Source organism: Mus musculus, chromosome 7 (genome assembly GCF_000001635.26).
Source record: "Mus musculus strain C57BL/6J chromosome 7, GRCm38.p6 C57BL/6J".
Classification (NCBI taxonomy): domain Eukaryota; kingdom Metazoa; phylum Chordata; class Mammalia; order Rodentia; family Muridae; genus Mus; species Mus musculus.
The window spans coordinates 41,137,253-41,159,852 of NC_000073.6; the positions used below are offsets into that span (position 1 = coordinate 41,137,253).

Consider the following 22,600-nt stretch of genomic DNA (forward strand, 5'->3'; position numbering starts at 1 on the left):
AGACTTGAATGCATTGGTTCAGGAGATAACTTCCTCAACAGAACACCAAAAGCTTAGACACTAAGATCAACAATTACTAAATTGGGCCTCTTGAAACTGAACAGCCTTATAAGGAAAAGGACACTATCAGTGCTACAAAAAGGCAGCCTACAAGATAGGAAAAAAAAATCAGCCTTACAACCAATACTGGAATAACATCCAAAATATATAACAAATTCAAAAAAATAGACAACACCAAAGCAAATAACCCAACTTAAAATAGGGTACAGAGGGGGAAAGCATCAAAGATATGGGCACGGGGCAAAATTCCTGAATAGAACAACAATAGCTTGTGCTGTAAGATGGAGAATCGACAAATGGGACCTCATAAAATTACAAAGCTCCTATAAAGAAAAAGACACCATCAATAAGACAAAATCTTTGCCAATCCTAAATCAGATAGGGGACTAATATCAAATATACATAAAGAACTCAAGAAGGTGGACTCCAGAAAATCAAATAACCCCCTTAAAAAATGGGGCTCAGAACTGAACAAAGAATTCTCGCCTGAGGAATACCGAATGGCTGAGAAGCACCTGAAAAAATGACCAACATCCTTAATCATAAGGGAAATGCAAATCAAAACAACCCTGAGATTCCACCTAACAACAGTCAGAATTGGCTAAGATAAAAAAAAATCAGGTGACAGCAGATGCTGGCAAGGATGTGGAGAAAGAGGAACACTCTTCCATTGTTGGTGGGATTGCAAGCTTGTACAACCACTCTGGAAATCAGTCTGGCGGTTCCTCAGAAAATTAGATATACTACTACTGGAGGATCCCGCAATACCTCTCCTGGGCATATATCCAGATGTTCCAACTGGTAAGATGGACACATGCTCCACTATGTTCACAGCAGCCTTATTTATAATAGCCAGAAGCTGGAAAGAACCCAGATGCCCCTCAACAGAGAAATGGATACAGAAAATGTGGTACATTTACACAATGGAGTACCACGCAGCTATTAAAAAGAATGAATTTATGAAATTCCTAGCCAAATGGATGGACCTGGAGGGCATCATCCTGAGTGAGGTAACAAAATCACAAAAGAACTCACATGATATGTACTCACTGCTAAGTGGATATTAGCCCAGAAACTTAGAATACACAAGATACAAGATACAATTTGCCAAACACATGAAACTCAAGAAGAATGAAGACCAAAGCATGGACACTTTGCTCGTTCTTAGAATTGGGAACAAAACACCCATGGAAGGAGTAACAGAGACAAAGTTTGGAGCTGACATGAAAGGATGGACCATCTAGAGACTGCTATACCCGGGGATCCATCCCATAATCAGCCTCCAAATGCTGACACCATTGCATACACCAGCAAGATTTTGCTGAAAGGACTCTGATATAGCTGTCTCTTGTGAGGCTATGCCAGAGCCTAGCAAACACAGAAGTGGATGTTCAAAGTCAGCCATTGGATGGAACACAGGGTCCCCAATGGAGAAGCTAGAGAAAGCACCCAAGGAGCTAAAGATGTCTGCAAACCCTATAGGTGGAACAACAATATGATCTAATCAGTACCCCTGGAGCTCATGTCTCTAGCTGCATATTTATCAGAAGATGGCTTAGTCGGCCATCATTGGGAAGAGAAGCCCCTTAGTCTTGCAAACTTCATATGCCTCAATATGGCGGAATGCCAGGGCCAAGAAGTTGGAGTGGGCAGGTAAGGGAGTGGGGTGGAGGACGGTCTGGGGGACTTTTGGGATAGCATTTGAAATGTAAATGAAGAAAATACCTAATTAAAAAAAATTTTTTTAAAAAAGAAGTTTTTGTAGAACGACTTCTGAGTTGCTATTTATGGGGAGGCTGGGTTGTTGTAGACAGAAGCCAAACAAGCAGAGGAGAATTGGGAGATTCATTTTCTGCAGAACCAGAACTTCCTGGAGTGGAAGTAGAAGAAGAGAATGTTGTGATCACAGAGTGAAGCAACAGGCCACTCTTTTTGTTGTTGTTGTTTTCTTCTGCTTGTAAAAATAATATTCTCACAGTCAAAGGGGTTTGGGCCTAAATCTGGATTGTTAGCCATATTTTGTAAATAAAGCTTTATTGACACACACACACACAATACAGTACAGAGCTAAACAGAGAATTTACAACAGAGGAATTTCTAATGGCTGAGAAGCACTTGAAGATGGCCTAGTTGGCCATCAATAGAGGAGAGACCCTTGATATTGCAAAGATCATATGCCCCAGTACAGGGGAATGCCAGAGCCAGGAAGCAGGAGTGGGTGGGTTGGGGAGCAGGGCAGGGGGAGTGTATAGGGGGATTTGGGGATAGCATTTGAATGTAAATGAAGAAAATATCTAATAAGAATGCCTTAAAAAGAAATGTTCAACATCCTTAGTCAACAGAGAAATGGAAATCAAAGTGGCTCTGAAATTTCATAATACACCTGTCATAATGGCTAAGATAAAATCTCAAGTGATTGTTCATGCTGGAGAGGATGTGGAACAAAAGGAACACTCTTCAATTTCAGGTGTAGGTGAAAACTTGTACAGTCACCTTGGAAATCAATTTGCTGGTTTCTCAGAAACGTCAAGACCTAGCTATTCCACCCCTGGGTATATACACAAAAGATACCCCACTATAAACAAGGACACTTGCTCAACTATGCATATTGCAGCTCTATTCATAATATCCAGGAACTGAAAACAACCTGGATGACCCTCATCTGAACAATGGATAAAGAAAATGTGGTGTATCTAACACAATGGAATTCTACTCAGCTATTAAAACAGGGTTATCATGAAATTTGTAGGCATACAGATGGAATTAGAAAAAAAACCCTGTGTAAGGTAACTAAACAACAGAAATTCACACATGGTATGTACTCACTTATAAGTGAGTATTAGCCACAAGATACAGGATAGCTACAATCCACTACTCAAAGAAGCTACGTAACAAGGAGGGCCCAAGGAAGGATTTTGAATCTTTCTCAGAATAGGAAATAAAATAGATATTGGATAGTATATTGAAGGTTATATCTTTCTCCTCATACTGGTCCCACACTCTTAATACCAGTCCACCAAATAGTAGGAAGTATCCAGTACAAACTCTCACCACTATTGATTATCCACACTTTGCTCACTCTTGGAGACTAAACCAAATAAGCTTTTCCTCCTTAATGATTATGTTTACTTTGTCCACAGCAGTTTGGAACTAACTAGTAGAAATTATCTTTTACCCTATAGATGTATGAGAGAATCTTTCCCTTACTCCCACCCATTCTCTTTTCCTGCTCCCCTTATTCCTCACATTTCTCAAAGAAAAAGCTGATAATTAGCCCAGACAGTTATCAGGAGAAATCAACAAGTTGAATTTGAGGACATATGACCTCATCCCCAATTCAATTTTAATACTACACTGTATTCCAAATATTCTATAAATTGCAGAAATACCACTTTGTTACTGTATGCAAGAATGTGCATCAAACTGTGAAAGTTTGTATATGCTCAACCCAAGAAGTGGCACTATTAGAATGTGTGGCTCTGTTGTAGTGTGTTACTGTGGGTGTGGGCTTTAAGAACCTCACCCTAGCTGCCTGGCAGCCAGTATTCTGCTAGTCATCTTCATATGAAGATGTAGAACTCTCAGCTCCTCCTGCACCATGCATGCCTGGATGTTGCTATGCTCATGCCTTGATCTTACTGGACTGAATCTCTAAACCTATAAGCAAGCCCCAATTTTATGTTGTCCTTATAAGAGTTGCCTTGGTCATGGTATCTGTTCACATCCATAATACCCTAACTAAGACAGAAATTAGTACCAGCGACTAGGGAATTGCTGTGACAGGTCTGACCACTTTTTGTTTGGAAGAATATGGATTTGAGAACTTTAGATTTAGAAAGCCATGGAATATTTTAGGTGGGGATTAATGAACTATCCTACTAGGAATATGGAAGACTTTGTTGCTGTGAGTGATTGGAACTATGCAGACCTGGCCTAAGAGGTTTCAGTGGAAAAGAACTTCAGTATGTGGCCTAGAGACAGTTTTTGTGGTATTTTGGTGAAGATTGTGGCTTCATTTTGCCCTTGTTTGAAGAGTCTGAGGCTAAAGTGAAGAGACTCAGATTAACTGCATTGACAAAGGAAGTTTCAGAACCACCCATCATAAACTTTGTTCTCTGGTTAAATTTCATGAAGAACATTTTAAACAAGTATAGCAAACTGAGAAAAGAAAAATGTAAAATATATGGTTTGAGTAATAAAGGGGCATCTGGAAGTGAATCGGAAAGTAACTGTGAGAGTCAATGGGAAGCCATGGTGAAGGTGCAGCCTCAGTTGCAGTTGATGGCCCAGGACTGAAGGGGTCATACAAAGGAGTTGAAGCTTGGCCCCATAAAGTGAGCATATGAGAGACTACTGGTGAATCCTAGTTGCAGTAGAAGAATCCAGTATATTGGAGGTGCCAGTACCATTGGGTAGATTACTAAGAACAGCAGTGGCAGTGGAGTAGATCAACCTGGGCTTAGACAGCTACAGAGGGAAGAGCTGGAAAAATGACCCCAACCCTTTGGCAGATCCCAGAACATCATGTATGGATCACAGACATTGAAACAGGAAGCTGTAACATTGAAGTTGCCTTGGAGACCCCAAGATGTTCAAGATTCCAGAGCCATCGAGCCATTGACTTTCTGCTGAGGAAATCTGCTAATAGGGAGTGGAACTAGCCCAGGAGGAAGAAGTTTGTTGCAGTCAACAAAGATGAAAAAGGAATTGGAGATCTGAAGACTGCTTTGACATCAGCCATGGAGATGTAGAGTCTGGAGTGTGCCCAGATGGCTTCCTGTCTTGCTTTGGGGATTACAGATATGTGACTGTATGAATCTCAGAAAAGACTTTGAGCTTTTAACATTGTTCAGACTATTATAGACTCTGGGGACTTTAGAAGTTGAACTAAATGTATTTTGCATTGTGCTATGTTTAGGTATGGCCCTTATACATTTATATGTTTGGATAAGCCTATGGGGGTTCAGGAAGTGGAATGTGATGGTTTCTATATGCTCAGTCAATGGAGTGGCATTATTAGAGGTGTAGCCCTGTTGTAGGAAGTTACTGTTGGTATGGGCTTTAACACCCTCACCCTAGCTGCCTTGAAGCCAGTATTCTCCTAGCAGCCTTCAGATGAAGATGTAGAACTTTCAGCTCCTCCTGCACCATGCCTGCCTGGATGTTGCTATGCTACTACCTTGATGATAATGGACTGAATCTCTGAACCTACAAGCCAGTCCCACTTAAATATTGTCCTTATAAGACTTGCCTTGGTCATGGTATCTTTTCACAGCAGTAAAACCGTAACTAAGACACAAACATTTCATTATTTTGGGATATATTGATAGAAGCAATGATCAACAGAAATCAACTCCAAAAATAACTATCTCTCTATAAGTAATATGTTCAGTAGTTTATTTTGACCACCTAGAACCCTTCTTATAAAGATTCTAAAACCTTCCAGAAGTGTCCTTATCTAGAAAAACCATAGGTAAAGCATAAGCATGGAGAGATAATTTCATATAAAAAAATAGGACCTGAGTCCCACACATTGGGCACACAGTCAATGACATAAGTATCTCAGACTAACTTCTTCACCTCTTATTCTAAGACCCACTAGTAGCACCATGTTCTCATGATCAATTTTCAAGTACAAGAACTTCTGGCAGATACTTAGTTAATTCATACCATTTTTTATGTAACCAGCAATGTCTCATGTTTATCTCATGATATAAAATGTTTTTATTCTAATCCCAAACACCTCCAAAATCATGGTTATTTTACATGACCCCAAGATTCAATTATGAAATCTCCAATACTGAATGCTCTGGACATCTTAGCCATGAACATAATAAAATGAGTATATACACAATGTTGGTAATGGAGAGTGACACAGACCCTTTCCTCTTGTGGCCTCATAGAGTGGCTTAGCCATTTCATCAAATCTGGGGATCCAGAGCATTCAGAAACTATCTGATGCCAAGAATTCTCACACTAGGCATTGAGAATTTGTCAGGATACCTAGAATGGTACCCTTACAGACTTGGGACAGGCTTCTTTGCCCCCAACCCTTGAATTGAACCCTAAGTACATTACTTCAGTTATGCAAATCTGTGTCCTTTCAATTGAGACTCTATACCCCAATCATTGTGTAATTTTTAAGAGGACTTTAGTTGCCTTCATGTGAGAGTCTGTATCAGTGGCAGCCAGAAATAAATCATTTACATATTGAAGTAAATATGGGGCATGGCCTGTCAATACTCACATAAGTCCTGAAGGAGAGCCTTGTCAAAGATGGTGGGCATGTTCTTAAATCACTGCAGAAGTCTTGTTCAGCTTAACTGTACACTGAACCTGTTTTCCAGATCTTGCTACTTGAAGGTGAAAAGTGGCTGGCTGTTTTATCTAGGGGAATATTAAAGAAGGTGCCATTTAAGCCCAAGTCTTTGTAAATTTGCCTATTGGGTGGTAAGGAACTCAGAAGTGTATATAGATTCAAGACTGTTGGGTGAATGTCTCCTACCATCTTATTCACCTACCTCAGGTCTTGCTTGATCAACAGTCTTTCCCTCCATGCCTTTAAACTAGTAACAAGGGTATATTCTATCAAGACTGACATGGAATGAGGATTTTATACTCTTGAAGTCAACTAATATGGAGCTAGAAACCCTGAAGGGCTTCTCCTGACCAAAGGTACTGGCTTATTCTTACAGAGCTATCAGTAACATTCAGATATACCACAACTGGGGATAGGTGAGAAGCTAGGTTAGAGGGTTATTTTCAGCCCATACTGGGGTATCAGGGCAATACATTCTTCTAGGGTGGGGTGGTAAAGGGCTCCATTTCTTTTTCTTTGGCCGCTGGAGGTATTCATTCTTCAAAGAAAAGACACAGAACAGACGTGGGTTTTCCTGGGCCACATTCTTGCCTCCAGGATAAAAGTGAATTTGAGCTCCCATTTTAGTCAGGAGGTTTCTCACTAATAGGGGATAAGGGCATTCCAGAATCACCAGGAAAAGTGAATAATAGTCTTTTTTCCCAAGTCTACACACTGTTTGGTAGTGTAGACACCCATAGAACCTTGATTGAGGGTAGTTTGGTCATATTGGGTCACAGGTCTCTAGGAGACTGGATATTGAGACTCAGTACCCAACAGAAAGTTCACTGGGCAATGTCATCTTTGTAAGTTTACCCTGGGCTCTGGAGGGGATTTCAACTCCCAATTCTTTCAATCAGAGGGTACCAGAATAGGCTTTAACTCCTAGAATTTCATAGGATTCTGGTGGCATTGATCCTTCCGGTGCCCCATTTCCTGGCAGTATACACATTGGTCTCTAAGGAGCCTTGAATGGGGTGAATAGCCAGGCTTACTTGAGCTGACCTTGGGTCAGTGGAAGCCTTTCCCCATCCTCCCTGTTGTTCCTTGACTGCCACCAACATCCATGACAATTTCTTAGCTTATTTGTCCACTGGACATCCCGAATTGTTAACGTCTTTTGAACAATTTCCATGATTTCAGACAAATTCTTACCTTCAAAGCTTTAAATCTTCTGAATTTTCTTGTGGATATCTGGAACCAAGTGACCTACAAAGTCCACATTGATGGCCTATTGATTATATGTCACATCTGGGTCAATCAGTGTGTAAGTTCTGTAGGCATCCAGGAGTCACTCCAGGAAAGTGACTGAGGGCTCTGTACTATTTCACCCACCGTCGATAAATTTGTAGGGTGCCTGGCTGTCACCTGGAGAACTCTCATAAGAATCTGGTGAAAACTTTTAAGTGCTTCCTTGCCTTCACCTGAATTGGTGTCCCAGTCAGGAATGGTCTTAGAGAAGGCAGCATCAACATCCTACTGGATTCTTGGAACATCTGCTGTCCTTTTCTGGGATCAACTTGTGGGTCCCACCCAATATGATCTTGTTCCTCTGTAGTAAACAGCATCTGAAGGAATTGTTAGATGCCCTCCCAACATGGATGGTGCGTGAGAAATATAGTCTCAAGAAGAGAAATCGAACCTGAGGTTTCTCAGAAAAAGTGCGATTATCAGCCTTCCAGTTATGAATATCACAGTTGGTGAAGGACTGGTAGACCATAAAAGGTCTCTCATGTGAAGCAGAGGGAAGTGCTATGATGTGCAGGGAATGTGCTTCCACTGAGGAATGGAAGGAAGTGCCTGACCTAGTATGGAAGGAGACAGTCAAGTGAGGAAGGGAAGGGAGAGCTGAGGGAAGAGGAGTGGCCTGGCAGAGGTGTGAAGCTTCTTAGAGTATTCAGTAAGGAGGAGGCAGGGGATCTTTGTCACCCAATAGGATTAGGATTGGAGAACCTCATTTGATGCAGTCTTGGACAGCCTCTTTAATGGCTTAGATAATCGCCATTGTCTGTCCGATCTGGTCTTGAAAATTCCCAGAAAGTGCAGATGCCTTCTCCTCCTCTGTGGGTCACAGAGAAGAAAATGCCAGACCATGACATAGTCGACCTGATCAGGGTCTCCCGGGATGGTGGAGAACTAGAGCTTGTATGATAAGAAGAAGAGCAGGGTCAAATCAGCCCTCTGGAGGACAATCAGTACAAGAATTTAAACTCATAGAGAGTATGGAGCCTCCCAGGAAAAACTTGGGTATCTAAAACAGCAGTGGCCTTTTGGAAATTTTTGAAATGGCCCAGAAATGTTTAACCAGAGGTGTCAGGAGTTGAGGAAGACTGGCTCATAATGAGGAGTGAAGAAGAAGAGCAGGATGAAGAATGGGATGAAAAATGAAGTAGAGAATAACAGAACCAAGAAATAATGGTAAAGCAAGGCAGAAGCTGTGGCAGATATGGGAGTTAAGAAAAGGTATCTGGTTGGGTTTCCCTCCCAAGTGCAAAGATGGAGATCTGTGCCCTTCTGCCTAATGGAGAATTAAGGCATTCCAGGTCTGATGACTTGAAGAGCAATATTGCTTCCATTTTCTCTTCTTTGATCCACCAAAGGGTCTAAATCACTAGAACAAAACTAATTCCCTCCTGCCAAAAAGAAAAAAAAAATCACTTACCTACATTCAGAAGGGCCAACTGGCTTGTCAGTGCTCATTGATACTGAGTGAGGGGTAATAGATGGTCTGACACTTTTCTGGACAACACACCACCAAATGCTGAATGAGTTTCAGCATTAGTTCCACAAATCACTCAGGCAATGATCTCAGTCAGATATGTTTCATTTATTGAACACATATTCAAGACAGATTAATTAATGACACAGCCAGGAATAGGGAGCCAAGATGCAACCATTGGCAGTTAGTTTTCAGGGCCAGGTTTTACATAGGAAAATTATAAACAGGTACATTTGAAACATTTAAGCTATCTAAACAAAGTAGTGTTATCTGCTATTAGAGGTGATTGGGTGAGTAAAGGTGGTGAGGATAAGCAATTTTCAAAGTCCACCAGGCTCTGTGACAAAGCACAACAATAAGACTTTATGGTCAGGGCAAGAAACATTAGGACAGGTTTAGATCATAAGCTACAAAATGAAGGTTGAGGCAACATGTCAGAATTATTGTCAGGTATTAAGATTTTACACTAACATACATTTACAGAACATTTCTTCCAAACACATAATTATATGCCCTCATCTCTGTAACACAGTTTTTTCTCTAAACTTGACCATACTCTTGACTCAAAGCAAGAACCAACAGACACAAGAACATTGAAATAACCACATGCATCCCACTGGATCACCATAGATTAAATCTAGATTTAAAAAACAGAAACAGCAGAGAGCTTAAAAACTCATGGAAACTCAACACATCTTTATTGAATGAAAAATAAATATGTTAAGACAGGAAGAAAGAAATTAAAGATTTACTAGAATTCAAGAAGAAATGATAAATAGTACTCACAAACTTGTGGGACACAAAGCAGTGCTAAGAGGGAAGTTCATAGTAATGAGTGACTACATTAAGAAAATGGTGGGGGGGGGACAATCACTTCTATGCTAACAACAAACATGAAAGCTGTAGGCTTAGAGTTTGCTAAGTCTACTTTAAAGCATGGTTCTTTAACACTTCAATCTGCCTTCTAGCTCACCACCTAAAAGATGTAGGTAAAAAGAATGAACGGTTAATAGGAAACTGGTTATGAGGCTGCTTAGAAATATTTTGGGGAGTCAATTCCAGTCTTCACTGTCAGCACTCCAGTCCATTTGGCAAGCAACAAAAAAAAAACCCAAATAAATGGCAAGATCTTGATCCAGAAAAAAACTGCAAGGCTCAGACAATCAGCAAGAGTCCACATACACAGCAAGCAGCAGCAAAAATACCACCAGAAGTTCCTTTGGTGCATTTCTCTCTACCAAGTCACAGTAAGTGAAGATCAGCAAAGAAAGCAAGGAGAACCAATGCAAGAGTGTCAGGGGAAAACAGCATTATAAAAGAGGAATGATAACCAGCAACAAGATCAAGATGAACCAATGAAAGATCTTAACACAGTGTCTGTTGGGTTATACTTACACTCTTTCCAAGCATCATGCACCCTCAGGTGTCCACTCCAGCAAAACAAACATTCCCTTTCACCAGACAACATCCAGAAAAATACCATGTGTCTATTCGTATCAAAACAAGGTTGTTGCTAAGAAAAAGAGGTGCTCTCTATAACCAGAGAGGGCCCCATAGTTGAAGAGAAAAATTAAACATTCACTGATATTTGAGATGTTGGGTGGATGGCAACATGAAGCCTTCACCAATACATTGTACAGCCTTTGCAATATAAAGAAACTCCTGATGCATAGGACACTGAAAGAGAAACCTAGAGACAAAACAACAACAAAACCCTTAACCTAAAACCTGTCGTCCATACAAAATGTTCTAGGGCAATGGGAGCAATGAACTTGTGTGAGTGGGCAATAAACTTCTGATTTGTGCAGGAAAATGAATAGAACTAGAAAAAAAAATTCTTAGTGAGGTAATGAAAACACATAAAGACACCTGTGGAAGGTATGTACTACAATCACTAGATCCTGAGAAGCTGGGTAAAGAAGAGGGGTCTAGATGAAGGAAGACATGTGTCTCTTGGGTATAGAGGAAAAGAGTGGAATGTAAAGATAGAAAGGGGAGGATGGAAATGATGGATGAGACTGTAGGAGATAAGGGGTGGATGAAGAGAATGCAGGAAGTGAAAACAGGTATAGAGAAGCAATTATGGGTGTGATATGTGAACACACTGAGGGGAAACATCCTCAAATCTATGAAGGGTATCCAAATAAGGCATTCTATTAACGGGGGTATTAAGTCTTATCCCATTTCTTGTTCTAGTAAGACTTCCAGTGGAAAAATTACTAAAATTCTGTTGAGGTTTTGGCCATATGTCCCATGTAGATTAACAAAACCAGGCTGTTGCTAAGACAAAGGGGTGCTCTCTATCACTAGACAAGGCCCCATTGCTGAAGATAACATCAACACACTCACTGAACATCGAGAAGTTGGGTGGGTGGCAACATGGAGCCTTCACCAATACATTCTAGTGCCCTTGCAATGCTAAGTGACTCCTGATGCATAGGACATGAAAGAGAAACCTAGAAACCAGCACAACAGGAAAAACTTTGACCTAAAACCTGTCATCCGTACATAATATTCTAGGGCAATGGGAACAATGAACTTGTGGAAGTAGGCAATGAATTTCTGATTTGACTTAAGACTCACTCCACAACAAGAAATCTAAACTCAGCATTGCTTAGGTAACCTAGAAACTGAAAGGAGATAGCCTATACACATAGGGTAAAACAAAAAACCTGGTCATTTCAATTAAATAACTCTTGATGATATTCTGTTATACTTATTAGTTGAGTGCCTTAACCTGACACCATCAGAGGCTTTCCCTGAAAGCAGTTGAACTATGGCCAGACACTATGGGAGAGGAGGTCTAAAGGAGAGGTCTCCATCAAATGCCTTCCCTCAGAGCTCAGGGAAGCCCACAGCTGCAGAGGTGATATGCATGCACCAGGCAGAAGGCATGGAAGTCAAGTAAACAAGGTACTCTGAGTCAAATACAGAAGTACCACAATTCGTAAATGGGATCTCATATAACTGTAAAGCATCTGTAACGCAGGGAAAGTGTAAAATGCACAATGCTAAAGCTAACAGAATGCAAGAAGAGTTTTCCTCCCTCCATATCCTGTAAAATGGTTACCAAAGCAAGGAATAAATTTCAAAAATATATATAAACAATTCAAGAAACTGGATTTCAATTGGTCAAAATATCCAATTTCAAAATTGCATACATATCTGAACAAAATTCTCAGTAAAAAAAATTCAAATGCTGAGAAACACTTATAGAAATGTTGTATATCCTTAGTCATCAGGGAAATGCAAATCGAATCCACTTTAGATATCGTCTTCAGCATGTTAGAATGCCTAAGGTCAGTAACACAGCAAATCATGCTGGCGAGGATGTGGAGCAGAGGGAACACTCCCTTTTTAGTGAGTATGAAAACTTGTACAGCCACTATTGAAATTAAAAAGGCAGTTCCACAGTAAGTTGAAGTTGATCTACCTGCAGATCTAGGCATACCACTCTTGGGCATATACCCAATGGATGATCCTTACAACAACATGGACAGTCATGCTAACACAATGGAGTCATACTCTGCTATTACAAAAATAAATATTATGCAATATGCAGGAAAATGAATGGAACTAGAAAAAAATCATCCTGAGTGAGATAACAAAAACCTATAAATTCACCTGTGGATTGCATGTACTAAAATCAGTAGATCCTGAGAACCTGGGTAAAGAAGAGGGATCCAGATGGAGGAACACATGTGTCTCTTGGTTATACAATAACAGAGTACATTCTAAAGGTATAAAAGGGTGGATGGGAATGAAAATGATGATTGACATGGTATGGGATATGGGGTGGATGAAGAGAGTGTAGGCAGTGAACACAGGTACAGAGAGGCTATTATGGGTGTGATATGGGAACTCACTCAAGGGAAACTTCCTCAAATCTATGAAGGGCATCCCAATAAGGCCTTCTAGTAATGGGGGTATAAAGTCTTATCGCATTTCTTGTCCTGGTAAGGCTTCCAGTGGCAAAATTCATAAAATTCTGCTGAGGTTTTGGCCGTATGTCCCATGTAGATCAACAAAACCAGGTTGTTGCTTAGAAAAAAAGAGTGCTGTATATCAGCAGAGAAGGCCCTATGGCTGAAGATAACATCCACATACTCACTGAATATCGAGTAGTTGGGTCGATGGCAACATGGAGCCTTCACAAATACATTCTAGTGCCCTTGCAATGCTGTGGGACTCCGGATGCATAGGAAACTGAAAGAGAAACATGGAAACCAGCAACCAAAAAACCCTTGGCCTACAACCTGTTGTCCCTACATAATGTGCTAGCGCAATGGAGACAATGAACATGTGGGAGTAGGCAATGAACTTTTGATTTGACTTAAGACTTACTCCACAAGAAAGAATCTATATTCAACAATGCTTGGGTAACCAAGAACCAGAAACTAGATAATCTATAGACATAGAGTAAAACAAAATACCTGGTCAGTTAACAAAAATATATACCAATGAAATGACTCCTGATTATGTTCTCCTATACTCCTTATTTGAAAGATTTAACCTGCCACCATCAGATACTTTCTCTGAAGGCAATTGAGCTAACAGCCAGACATTATGGGAGAGGAAGTCTAAAGGATAGGTCTCCATCAATTGCCTTCCCTCTTATCTCAGTGAAGCACACAGTTGCAGAGGTGAAATGAATATATGAGCCAGGCGGTGTGGAAGACAAGTAAACAAGGTCCTCTGAATTAAGAAAGAAAGAAAGAAAGAAAGAAAGAAAGAAAGAAAGAAAGAAAGAAAGAAAGAAAGAAAGAAAGGAAGGAAGGAAGGAAGGAAGGAAGGAAGGAAGGAAGAAAGAAAGAAAGAAAGAAAGAAAGAAAGAAAGAAAGAAAGAAAGAAAGAAAGAAAGAGAGAGAATAAGCTCTTCCCAGCTCAGAGACCCTAAAGTGGTAAGCACAGTCCCTACACATGTCTGGAACAAGTCCTTTGCATATAAATCATCTCAATATTAGCTTACTATTTTTATGGGAATAGTAGCTATGAGGACAAGTAGGTCTCTTATTTTGATGACTACACTTGGGCTTCTTTTACTCCAATCATTTGGCCATATTAAACTTTGAAATGATAGATTTCCTTCTTCTCAGTATATTTTTTATTTGGTTCTGTTTGTATGTTGTCCTAGTTAAGCCTGTTCTTTCCTAATGAAAGATGCAAACTGAATGGAAACTGAGGAGTGAGGGGTTGGGAATGAGCAAGAATGTAGAGGTAAATGAATCTAAAATCAGGATACATTCTAAAAGAGAAAGTTAAATAAATCAATGTACAAAATTTTAAATGATAAAACAGAAACTATGAGATTAAAAAAGTACAAGTTACATTCTCTCTCTTTGTATCTACCCCTCTTTTCTCTCTGTATGCATGTGTTTCTTTTGTTTATCTTTCTGTTTCTTTCTTCCTCTCCCTCCTCTTCTACATCTATCTCTTCTCTCAATCTGCTTAATTTCAGAGTCCTGGCAATACTCATCTTGGGTCTACAGTGCTACAGAAGGACAATGCTTTTTCCCTGTGCCATCTACAACCAGGAGCATACTTTCAAGCATGATCTTGGCAAATGTGTCAAATTATTTAACAGCTGACAGAAGACGAGTGAATCTCATTTCTGATGTCATGTGGAAAATTACATTCTTACTGCAGAAATTTGTCCCGAACTAAACAACTTTCCACTGTCTGCATGGAGGGACATTTGTACAGAACTAGACATGCAGCTACATGAAACAGCACTAGCTCAGAGTAAAAGCCCCTAAATAAACATTCTAGAACCTCATGTGACTGCTGGAGGAGAGTTAAAATGGCTCTAATATCATTTTTAATAAAAACCAATCAACACTGTTGTATTAGTTAATGCTTTGTGAGGTAGATAGAATAAAAATATGTATAAATTCATATCAGACATATGTCAAATTACAGTCTATGAACTTACCAGGGAGTGACAAAAATGGGAGGTGCAACATAGGATAAAATGAAGAAAGATAGAGAATTCTCTGTGTATCAACAAAATACCAGGTGCATTCCTGTGCATGAAGGTACCTGAGATGGTGAAAAGGTTGGTTCTTTATTGAAAAATAAACCAAAATACCTACATTACTTTCTTTTTCCATTTAGTCCAACACCCTGTACAAACTAAGGCCTTCTTTTGTTCTCTACCTGTTCCACTGTCTCTGCCTTAGGCAGATCTCAGATCCAAGAAGGGCAGACAATGCTAGAAGCCCAAGATTCTATAGAGTTTGTTGCAAGGAGGAAGAAGCTAAAGTAACTGCCACTCTCCTTTTAAAACACCCAGACTTGGTAGCTTACAATCATGATTCTACAGAGAGAAAGCCATGGACATAAGGAATGTCCATGAGTCTGAGGATGGAGGGTGATACACAGTTCCACAACAACATGAGGAAAAGAGAAAAACCTGTTTTGGAAAATGAAAGAAGAGTAGAGAAAATATCCAGAGGAAGTAGAATGTGGGCAGGAGAACAGCAACAAATGCTGAAAGAGGGAACACATGCAGTCATCCTCATCATCAGTCCTTCTGTTGTTTGCTGATAAGTGCAGAACCCATGTTACATGAATCTGTCAGACAAAATCAAGACTACTGTGTCGAGAAATTTACTGTGCTATCACACTCTAGTGTAAGGATGCAGGAGCAAGCTGGTCCAAGGATCAAAAGCTATAAAGCAGGGATGAAAAGAGAGAAACGGGATCTGAGTCCAACCTAGGCCAGAATAGCCAAATAAAAAGCTTTAAATAAAGATTCCTGGAGAAGAAACTGGAAAAGAGCCACAGTCTTGGGATTCACAATCTCCTGCTTTCAATGCACTCAGCCCTGCCCTTCAACATAGTCACAAAGAAGCCCTTTGATCTCTTCCATTGTTCATGGACAGATGCAGACAGCTCACAACTCAAAAACAGTTGCTCAACCTAGTTGCCTCAACCTAGGTGACCCTCTCCTTCCTGCCCAAGGCTACTGTCCCTATGTTTAATGTGTGTTGATGGGATACATTTTGTTGGAATGTGACAGATCATATGCACATTATTAATACCAGTCCATGAATCTGGTAAGAAACACTGATATGATTTCCTAAGCTAAAAGGAAAGGCAAAAGGAACAGCCACATGAAGATTACCTCTTTCACCAGGACCTATCTCAGCATTCAGGGCTACTATTTCTCCATGATCTTGTCCACTCAATCCTTTCTCGCAGCTCAGAATCTGTCCTTCCCATTGGTTGCTGACTGATTTATGACATCACTCTCCCTCTTAGCCTACCAGCACCTAGTAGAATCCTGAGGTTTCCATGGTACTGCCTGTAAACAAATTTGGATCATTACAGGTACCCTGTGACCAGTGACCAGTGAGCTCTGTTTGATACTGGACACACTCGCTGATTTGGTCAGCATATCAGACAAAGACTACCATTTATCCGGCTCAATTGTAGGGTGGACTACTGTTACTCCCCATACAGAGCCCCCCCCCCAAACATGTCAGGTAAAGAAAGCAACTTTCAAATATTTTTGATCACACGTCTCCTAATTTTTAGAATATGTTTAAATCTTTAGAATACTAGGGATGACATGGATATCGATATCTCACGATGAAAGTCATATTAACTTTCGTTCCTACTAAGAATGTGACTTTAGACACATAGTTTACTCTCAACGGATTCTTTAACCACCTCAGAGAGATTACAGTGTTACTATGGTCTGTGCTCAGTGCTGTTGAATCTTAAAAGAGAAGGAATGTGGGAGAGACTAAGAGGGGGCTAGACTCTGTGGAGGTAGTTCTTCTAGTGAAAGAAATATTGAAGCTGTTACAAGAAAGACAGATTCACAAGAACTGGGAAACAAAAAATCCAAAGTTTAAAGATGAAGGGCTGGAAAACAGATTAATAGAAGGAGTCAAACCTGCAGAGATAATCTTATAAGAACACAAAGATAGTTTGGGACAGATTGTTGCAGAGAATCACACATTTCAAATCAAAAGGCTCAAGGCACTTTCATTTCCCAAGCCTTGTTTAGGCAACCATATTGTTAAGATTCCTCTCGGCACAAGTTCACTGTCATATATAGAGAATATTATCCCACTCTGGTTCCTGGCTTTTACAATCTACCTTATCTTGTGCAGACTTTTCTGATTCTTGTATGCACTGGTTGTGTTGGATACTATCAGCTGAGGTTCAGAACTCTACAGTCAGTTGTTCTCTGTACAACACTAACTGACACAGGTGGGAAATCCTCACAAGGCTTCCCCTCTCCAAAAGTTACAGGCAATTAACAGGAACAGAGGAAGAGTAAATCTTGTTCAGGGATCAACCTTCTAATAGGTTACCAAATCCCAAAGGGTCAGCCCTAAACACATGTACACAATATGAAATGTGACCAGTAGGTTGTATACATAAAGTCATAAACATACAGGTGTTTAAGAGTTATACTTATATAAGATGTCATCAGTTACAGGAGTGGGAGGGACAAAGGAGGAGGTAGCAAAGTAAATTAAGTAAATACAATATTCATATAAAAACTCCCTGACATGTAATTTTTAAAAAACAAAAATACCCACAGAGTATAGATAAGATTGGTGGTCCTGGTACTCAACTAAAATAGCAGCATGTCAGATCCAGAGGCAGGTTGGTTTGTGTGATTTCAAGTCCAGCCTACTCTTAAGTAAAGAGTCCATGTCTCTTTACATAGATGTGCACAGGACAGGAAAAAGGCAGTAGCTTGAGAAGCTATCTAAGGCTCGCCTACCTCTAAACACAGCTACTGTAGGACAGAGATTGAAGGCAATGTCACAGCAGGTATGAGAGCAAGACAAAGCAGGGCAAAGAAGGAATATGTCTACTTTGGAGCAAAGGTTGAACCAGATCAACCAGGAATCCCACACCCACAGAGGAAGATCAGGTAGCTTATCAAAGGAGTGTCATTCTGCCGAGTGCCAAGAATCAATCTGAGCACTTGCAATTGGGATGCTGGAGGAAACTTCAGTCTTAGTCAGTCACAGCTAGTACACACTGGATATAGCACTGCTCCCCACAGTAACCTAGAAAACATCAACCTCACCATTTTCCCACTGTCTTCTTACTCTCTACAGAAAATTCCCAAAGTTCACCTTTCTTTGGGACAGAAAGCACTCTGCACCCTTCTCTGCCTCTGCTGAGCAACTCCATACAGCCTGCAGGATCGGTATGCAACTTTTCCAGGGTCTCCACCCCAGATATGAGTTCAGCATGGCTTCTACCATCAGCATCCAGCACTTCTCTCCAGCCGCTCATGGGTAATGCCTATCTTAACCCACATGCTGGCACAACCATGCTGACAGTGCTAACAGAGCAGGGCCAGATTTCCACCTCGGCACCCTTCTGTCCAGGTGCTCTCAAGTGGGATTGTACTGGAAGCACTCATGGAAGGGAAGATGCACTCCAGGAATTCAATATGACATTTATTGACCAGGACACTACACTCTCCTCCCTGGCTGTGACAAACCAGTGTGATAAAATTTTAGATCCCAATGCCATAGTTCCTTTTCATCCAACACTGTCTGCCAGCTTTGTCCAAGTCACACCATCGCAGATGCCAAATCAAGGATACAGTCTGGCACCTTCCTACCAGGAGGGCAGCCAGGTCTATTACTATGAGCACAACAACCTGGGCCCTCTGATAGCTGGAGAATTTGGGCAGTGTTTGCAGCCCCATGGCTCTGTGTCCTACCCTGGGAGTCAGACCGCTGTGCTCCAACCAGAGATGGTGATGGTGCTAAAGGAGATTCAGCCAAGGAATATCCAAATACCACTTTTTACCTCTGCCTTCTCCTATTCCACATCTGCTCAATCCATGCCAGACAACAGTCTTCCCGGTGAGTACAGATCCAGGAGGGAAGTAGTGGGATCAGCACTCCAAAGAAATTGACCTCTAACTTTTAGTAGTGAACAGTGCACACAGAGGGAGAATGAGCCTCCTGACAGGTTAAGTACAGCTCTGGCTTTCCACCACCACCTTCAGACTCTATCAAAAGAGAGAATGAAAGGTCATAGTGAGTAGCATCCATCCTTTATTAAATGATATCCGTGGAGCACACCATAGTCACACATGTAACTAACTACACAGAATAATCAGTCCTATCCACCAATACACTGCAATAGACTCCTTCCTGACCTATTATTGATCTTGTGTCTAAAAGACACTGAGGAATTGTTTTGGTAACACAGGATATTCCATGAGTTGAAATCCTCTAGAGCAATGTAGCTCAGAATCTGTCCTGGAGGAGGAATTCTTCCCAGATTCTCAGCACTTTTCTGGAATTTTCTGACACTTAAAATTGTAGAGAAAGTATGGCATAATCAAGGTACCATTTCTAATTTAGCTAAGCCTGCTCAGTGTTTGTTTGTTTGTTTGTTTGTTTTGTATTTATTTTGCAGTAGTACTGCAGAGGTAACCCATGTCCAAGAACATAAGATCATGTAGACATGTTCTCTACCACTGAGTCTCACACAAGGCCAACAATTTCAAATTCTGATACCATTTTCCATTCTACTTATAAGATTGTGAAACTTGGGGCTGGTAAAATCATTTGTTGTTTAAATGCTTACCTTGCAGCAGTGCCTAAGTGTGTTTGGATACCTAAACCTACATAAAAAACCAAGGTACTGGGGTCATCTGAGTAATGACATTATTCAAAGGGTCAGGTAAGTTTTTGGAAATTATGGACCAGACAACCTACCTAGTAGCAAAGTTCCACGAAAATGAGAGGCGCTCTTAATAAAGAAAAGGGGAAGGAAAGTGAGGAGCCCACGTCCAGGTAATTTGGTAACTGGCCTACTGAGGGTTTTCTGCCACAAACCATACAAACAGGAAGAAAAACAAAAGTATCTGAGAAAGCATGACATGCAATGGTCTGCAGAAACAGAGCAGTCACCATCGGTCTGCCCACAGAGGTAGCATCCAAGCTCCTCATCAAGAGCTCATAGGAATGTCCTCCCACTGCTGCAGGGGCCAAATGCTGTGGTCTATGAAATGGGATTGGGGTGGGGAGCATCTCATTTGCCGAAGGCACTGACTTCTTCCTTCACCCTTTTCCAGTGGTTCAAATGGAGACGTCCCTGGGATTGCCACCTTCAGGCCAGACACACTGTCAGCTGCAGAGTCCAGAACTCTGCAACACCTGTGTCCAGGTTTCCCAGATAAGGCCACCAGCTGTCAACGGGGACAGGGCATTAACAGCCCCCATCCACAGTCCTTCAGAGTTCCTGGCCTTGCTTCCAGCTCCAAGCCTGGAACAACCAAAGAACAAAACCATGCCTGAGATAAAAGAGGGCACAAAAGAAAACAAAGACACACCAATCCTGACTTTGGAACACCCTGACTTGCAGCAGCCTCTGCACTGCACTGACACTGAGAGCCTCAGGCAGAAGCCTGATTCTGATAATGCCCATTTGGGATGCATCTGCATGGGTCCGAAAGAGCTTGTGGGGCTAGAGAATGAGATTGGATCTAGCTTCGACTTTAAAGACATCACTAGGTTTGGGGCAGACATTCAACTTCCCCAACTCCTAAACACCCTCACAGACATAGACCAAGATCAGTCCTGTGAAAACTGGAGAGTCACCAGTGGCCCCTCTGACCAGGTGAGGAAGAACAAACATAAATCCTTTGAGTTGCTTGAGGGGGCTCCTCAGGCCAAAATCCAGCACTGGGACCTGGTGGAGGGAGAAGGGGCTGTGGCTGTTGCTGGGGCCAGTGACAGGGCTATTGACAACATGGCAAAGCACCCAGAAGGCAAAGCTCCCAAAGGGCCACCCAGCAAGAACAGAAGAGCTAGAAAACAGGAGCAAGAAAGACCAAGTGGACCAGAGAAAAAGTCCAAGAATACAGAGGAGCTTAAGCAGTCAAAGAACAGAGTCAAAGCAGAAAAGGAGCCCTCCATCCCCAAGAACAAGAGGAAGAGAAACCCACCTGAGCTCAGTCAAAACAGTTTCAAGAAGCCTCGAACCCACCTTGCAATGCACATGCTGGAGTCCGTGCAGGTCTTCCACCCACTCGGGAAAAAGAGTGAGAAGAAAACTGGCATCTCCTCCTTCAGAGGTCTTCGAACCTTCACCATCAACAAAGATCCAGGTCCAGGCTCAGTTACTACAACAGTGTTAAACCTGCCATGTGAGGGCCAGGGTCCTCCCAAAAGCCCAGGGAAGGTTCAGAGAGCAGAGAGCAGTGTTGACAAAGATTGTCTATCTCCATCCCAGTATGAGCTGCCCCCAGCTGGGAAGGTCAAGTTAGTTCCTCTGCCTTTTCCAACTCTGGACAAGCCTCAATCCAGACCTGCTTCTAGAAAGCCTCTTTCCCTGCCTTTACGCAGGCCCACTACAGTTTACCCTGTGCAGCCTCACTCTCACTCAGCTCAACCTACCACTCTCAGGCCAGCCCAACCACCTCCTGTGAGGTCATCTTTGATAGCCTCTGCCAAGCCAGCTCCTCCAATTTCCTCCAGTGCCACTGGACCTAATGTAACCAACCCCAACCAGTCTAGTGCTGTGCCCCAGTTGGCCACTTCGAGGCCTGTACCCTACAGAGCATCATCTCACACATCATTCCAGAGAGAGCTTGTTTCTGCTGCCAGGAACAAGGCACCATCACCTCCCAAACCTCAAACCCAATATCTGCTGCATGACTTCAGCCGCCAACCCATTCCATGGAAGAAAGTGGACATTCTGGGACCAGTTGTCTCACAACCCATCACAAAAGAGCAGAGGCCAGAGAGGGAAGCCATGAAGAGGCGTGCTCAACAAGAGCGTGAGCATGCTGTCAAGAACCTCTCTACTGGGAAACTGCAGATTTTCCTTCAGAGGGAGAGGGATATGGAAATTTCTCAATATTATGGCTATGCAATGTAACAGCTTGCCAGACCATTACAACAAAGTGCTTTCTGACATTTACTTGAAGAGATATAGTCACTGATACAGATGTATAAAAGTAAAGAAAAATATATAAATATGTATATACACAAGTACATGTGCAGGAATATAGAAGACTAAGTATATAGATAGATAGAAAAAAACATACCCACATGAATTTTAATAGTTAGTAATATTGCCATATAATGTTAAGTTGGCTAGTTTATTCTGTTTCTCTTAACTGTGATGAATTTATTTTTATTATATTCTATCTGAACATATCTTAAGAAATAGTTATTTAACATTAAATCAATTGAGAAAATTCTACACTTGTGCTTAAATTATTTTCGAGTTTTTCATTCACTGGACATGGTTTATCTTGAATTACATGCTGAATATTGAGCACACACTCCTTCCATTTCCATAAGCCTGTACATTTCTTACCCCTCAACACAGCTCATATTCATTTTTATGCTACAGGGATTTTTTTCAATTTTATGCATCATATACATGCAGGATTTCACTTATAGAAGTATGATCTAGGACACATACATGGAAGAAAATAGAACTAATTGAGCCTG

At 41.3% G+C, this 22,600-nt stretch overlaps 1 protein-coding gene across 1 annotated transcript; it reads left to right on the forward strand.

Moving 5' to 3' along the window:
- The first annotated feature begins 16,434 nt into the window (after positions 1–16,434).
- Positions 16,435–22,035, forward strand: Gm2128 (predicted gene 2128). Its single transcript, XM_001472401.5, has 3 exons — positions 16,435–16,624; positions 18,227–18,988; positions 20,212–22,035. The coding sequence occupies exons 1-3, from the start codon at positions 16,618–16,620 to the stop codon at positions 22,017–22,019; spliced, it is 2,577 nt and encodes an 858-aa protein (XP_001472451.1). The 5' UTR covers positions 16,435–16,617; the 3' UTR covers positions 22,020–22,035.
- The last annotated feature ends 565 nt before the right edge of the window (positions 22,036–22,600 follow it).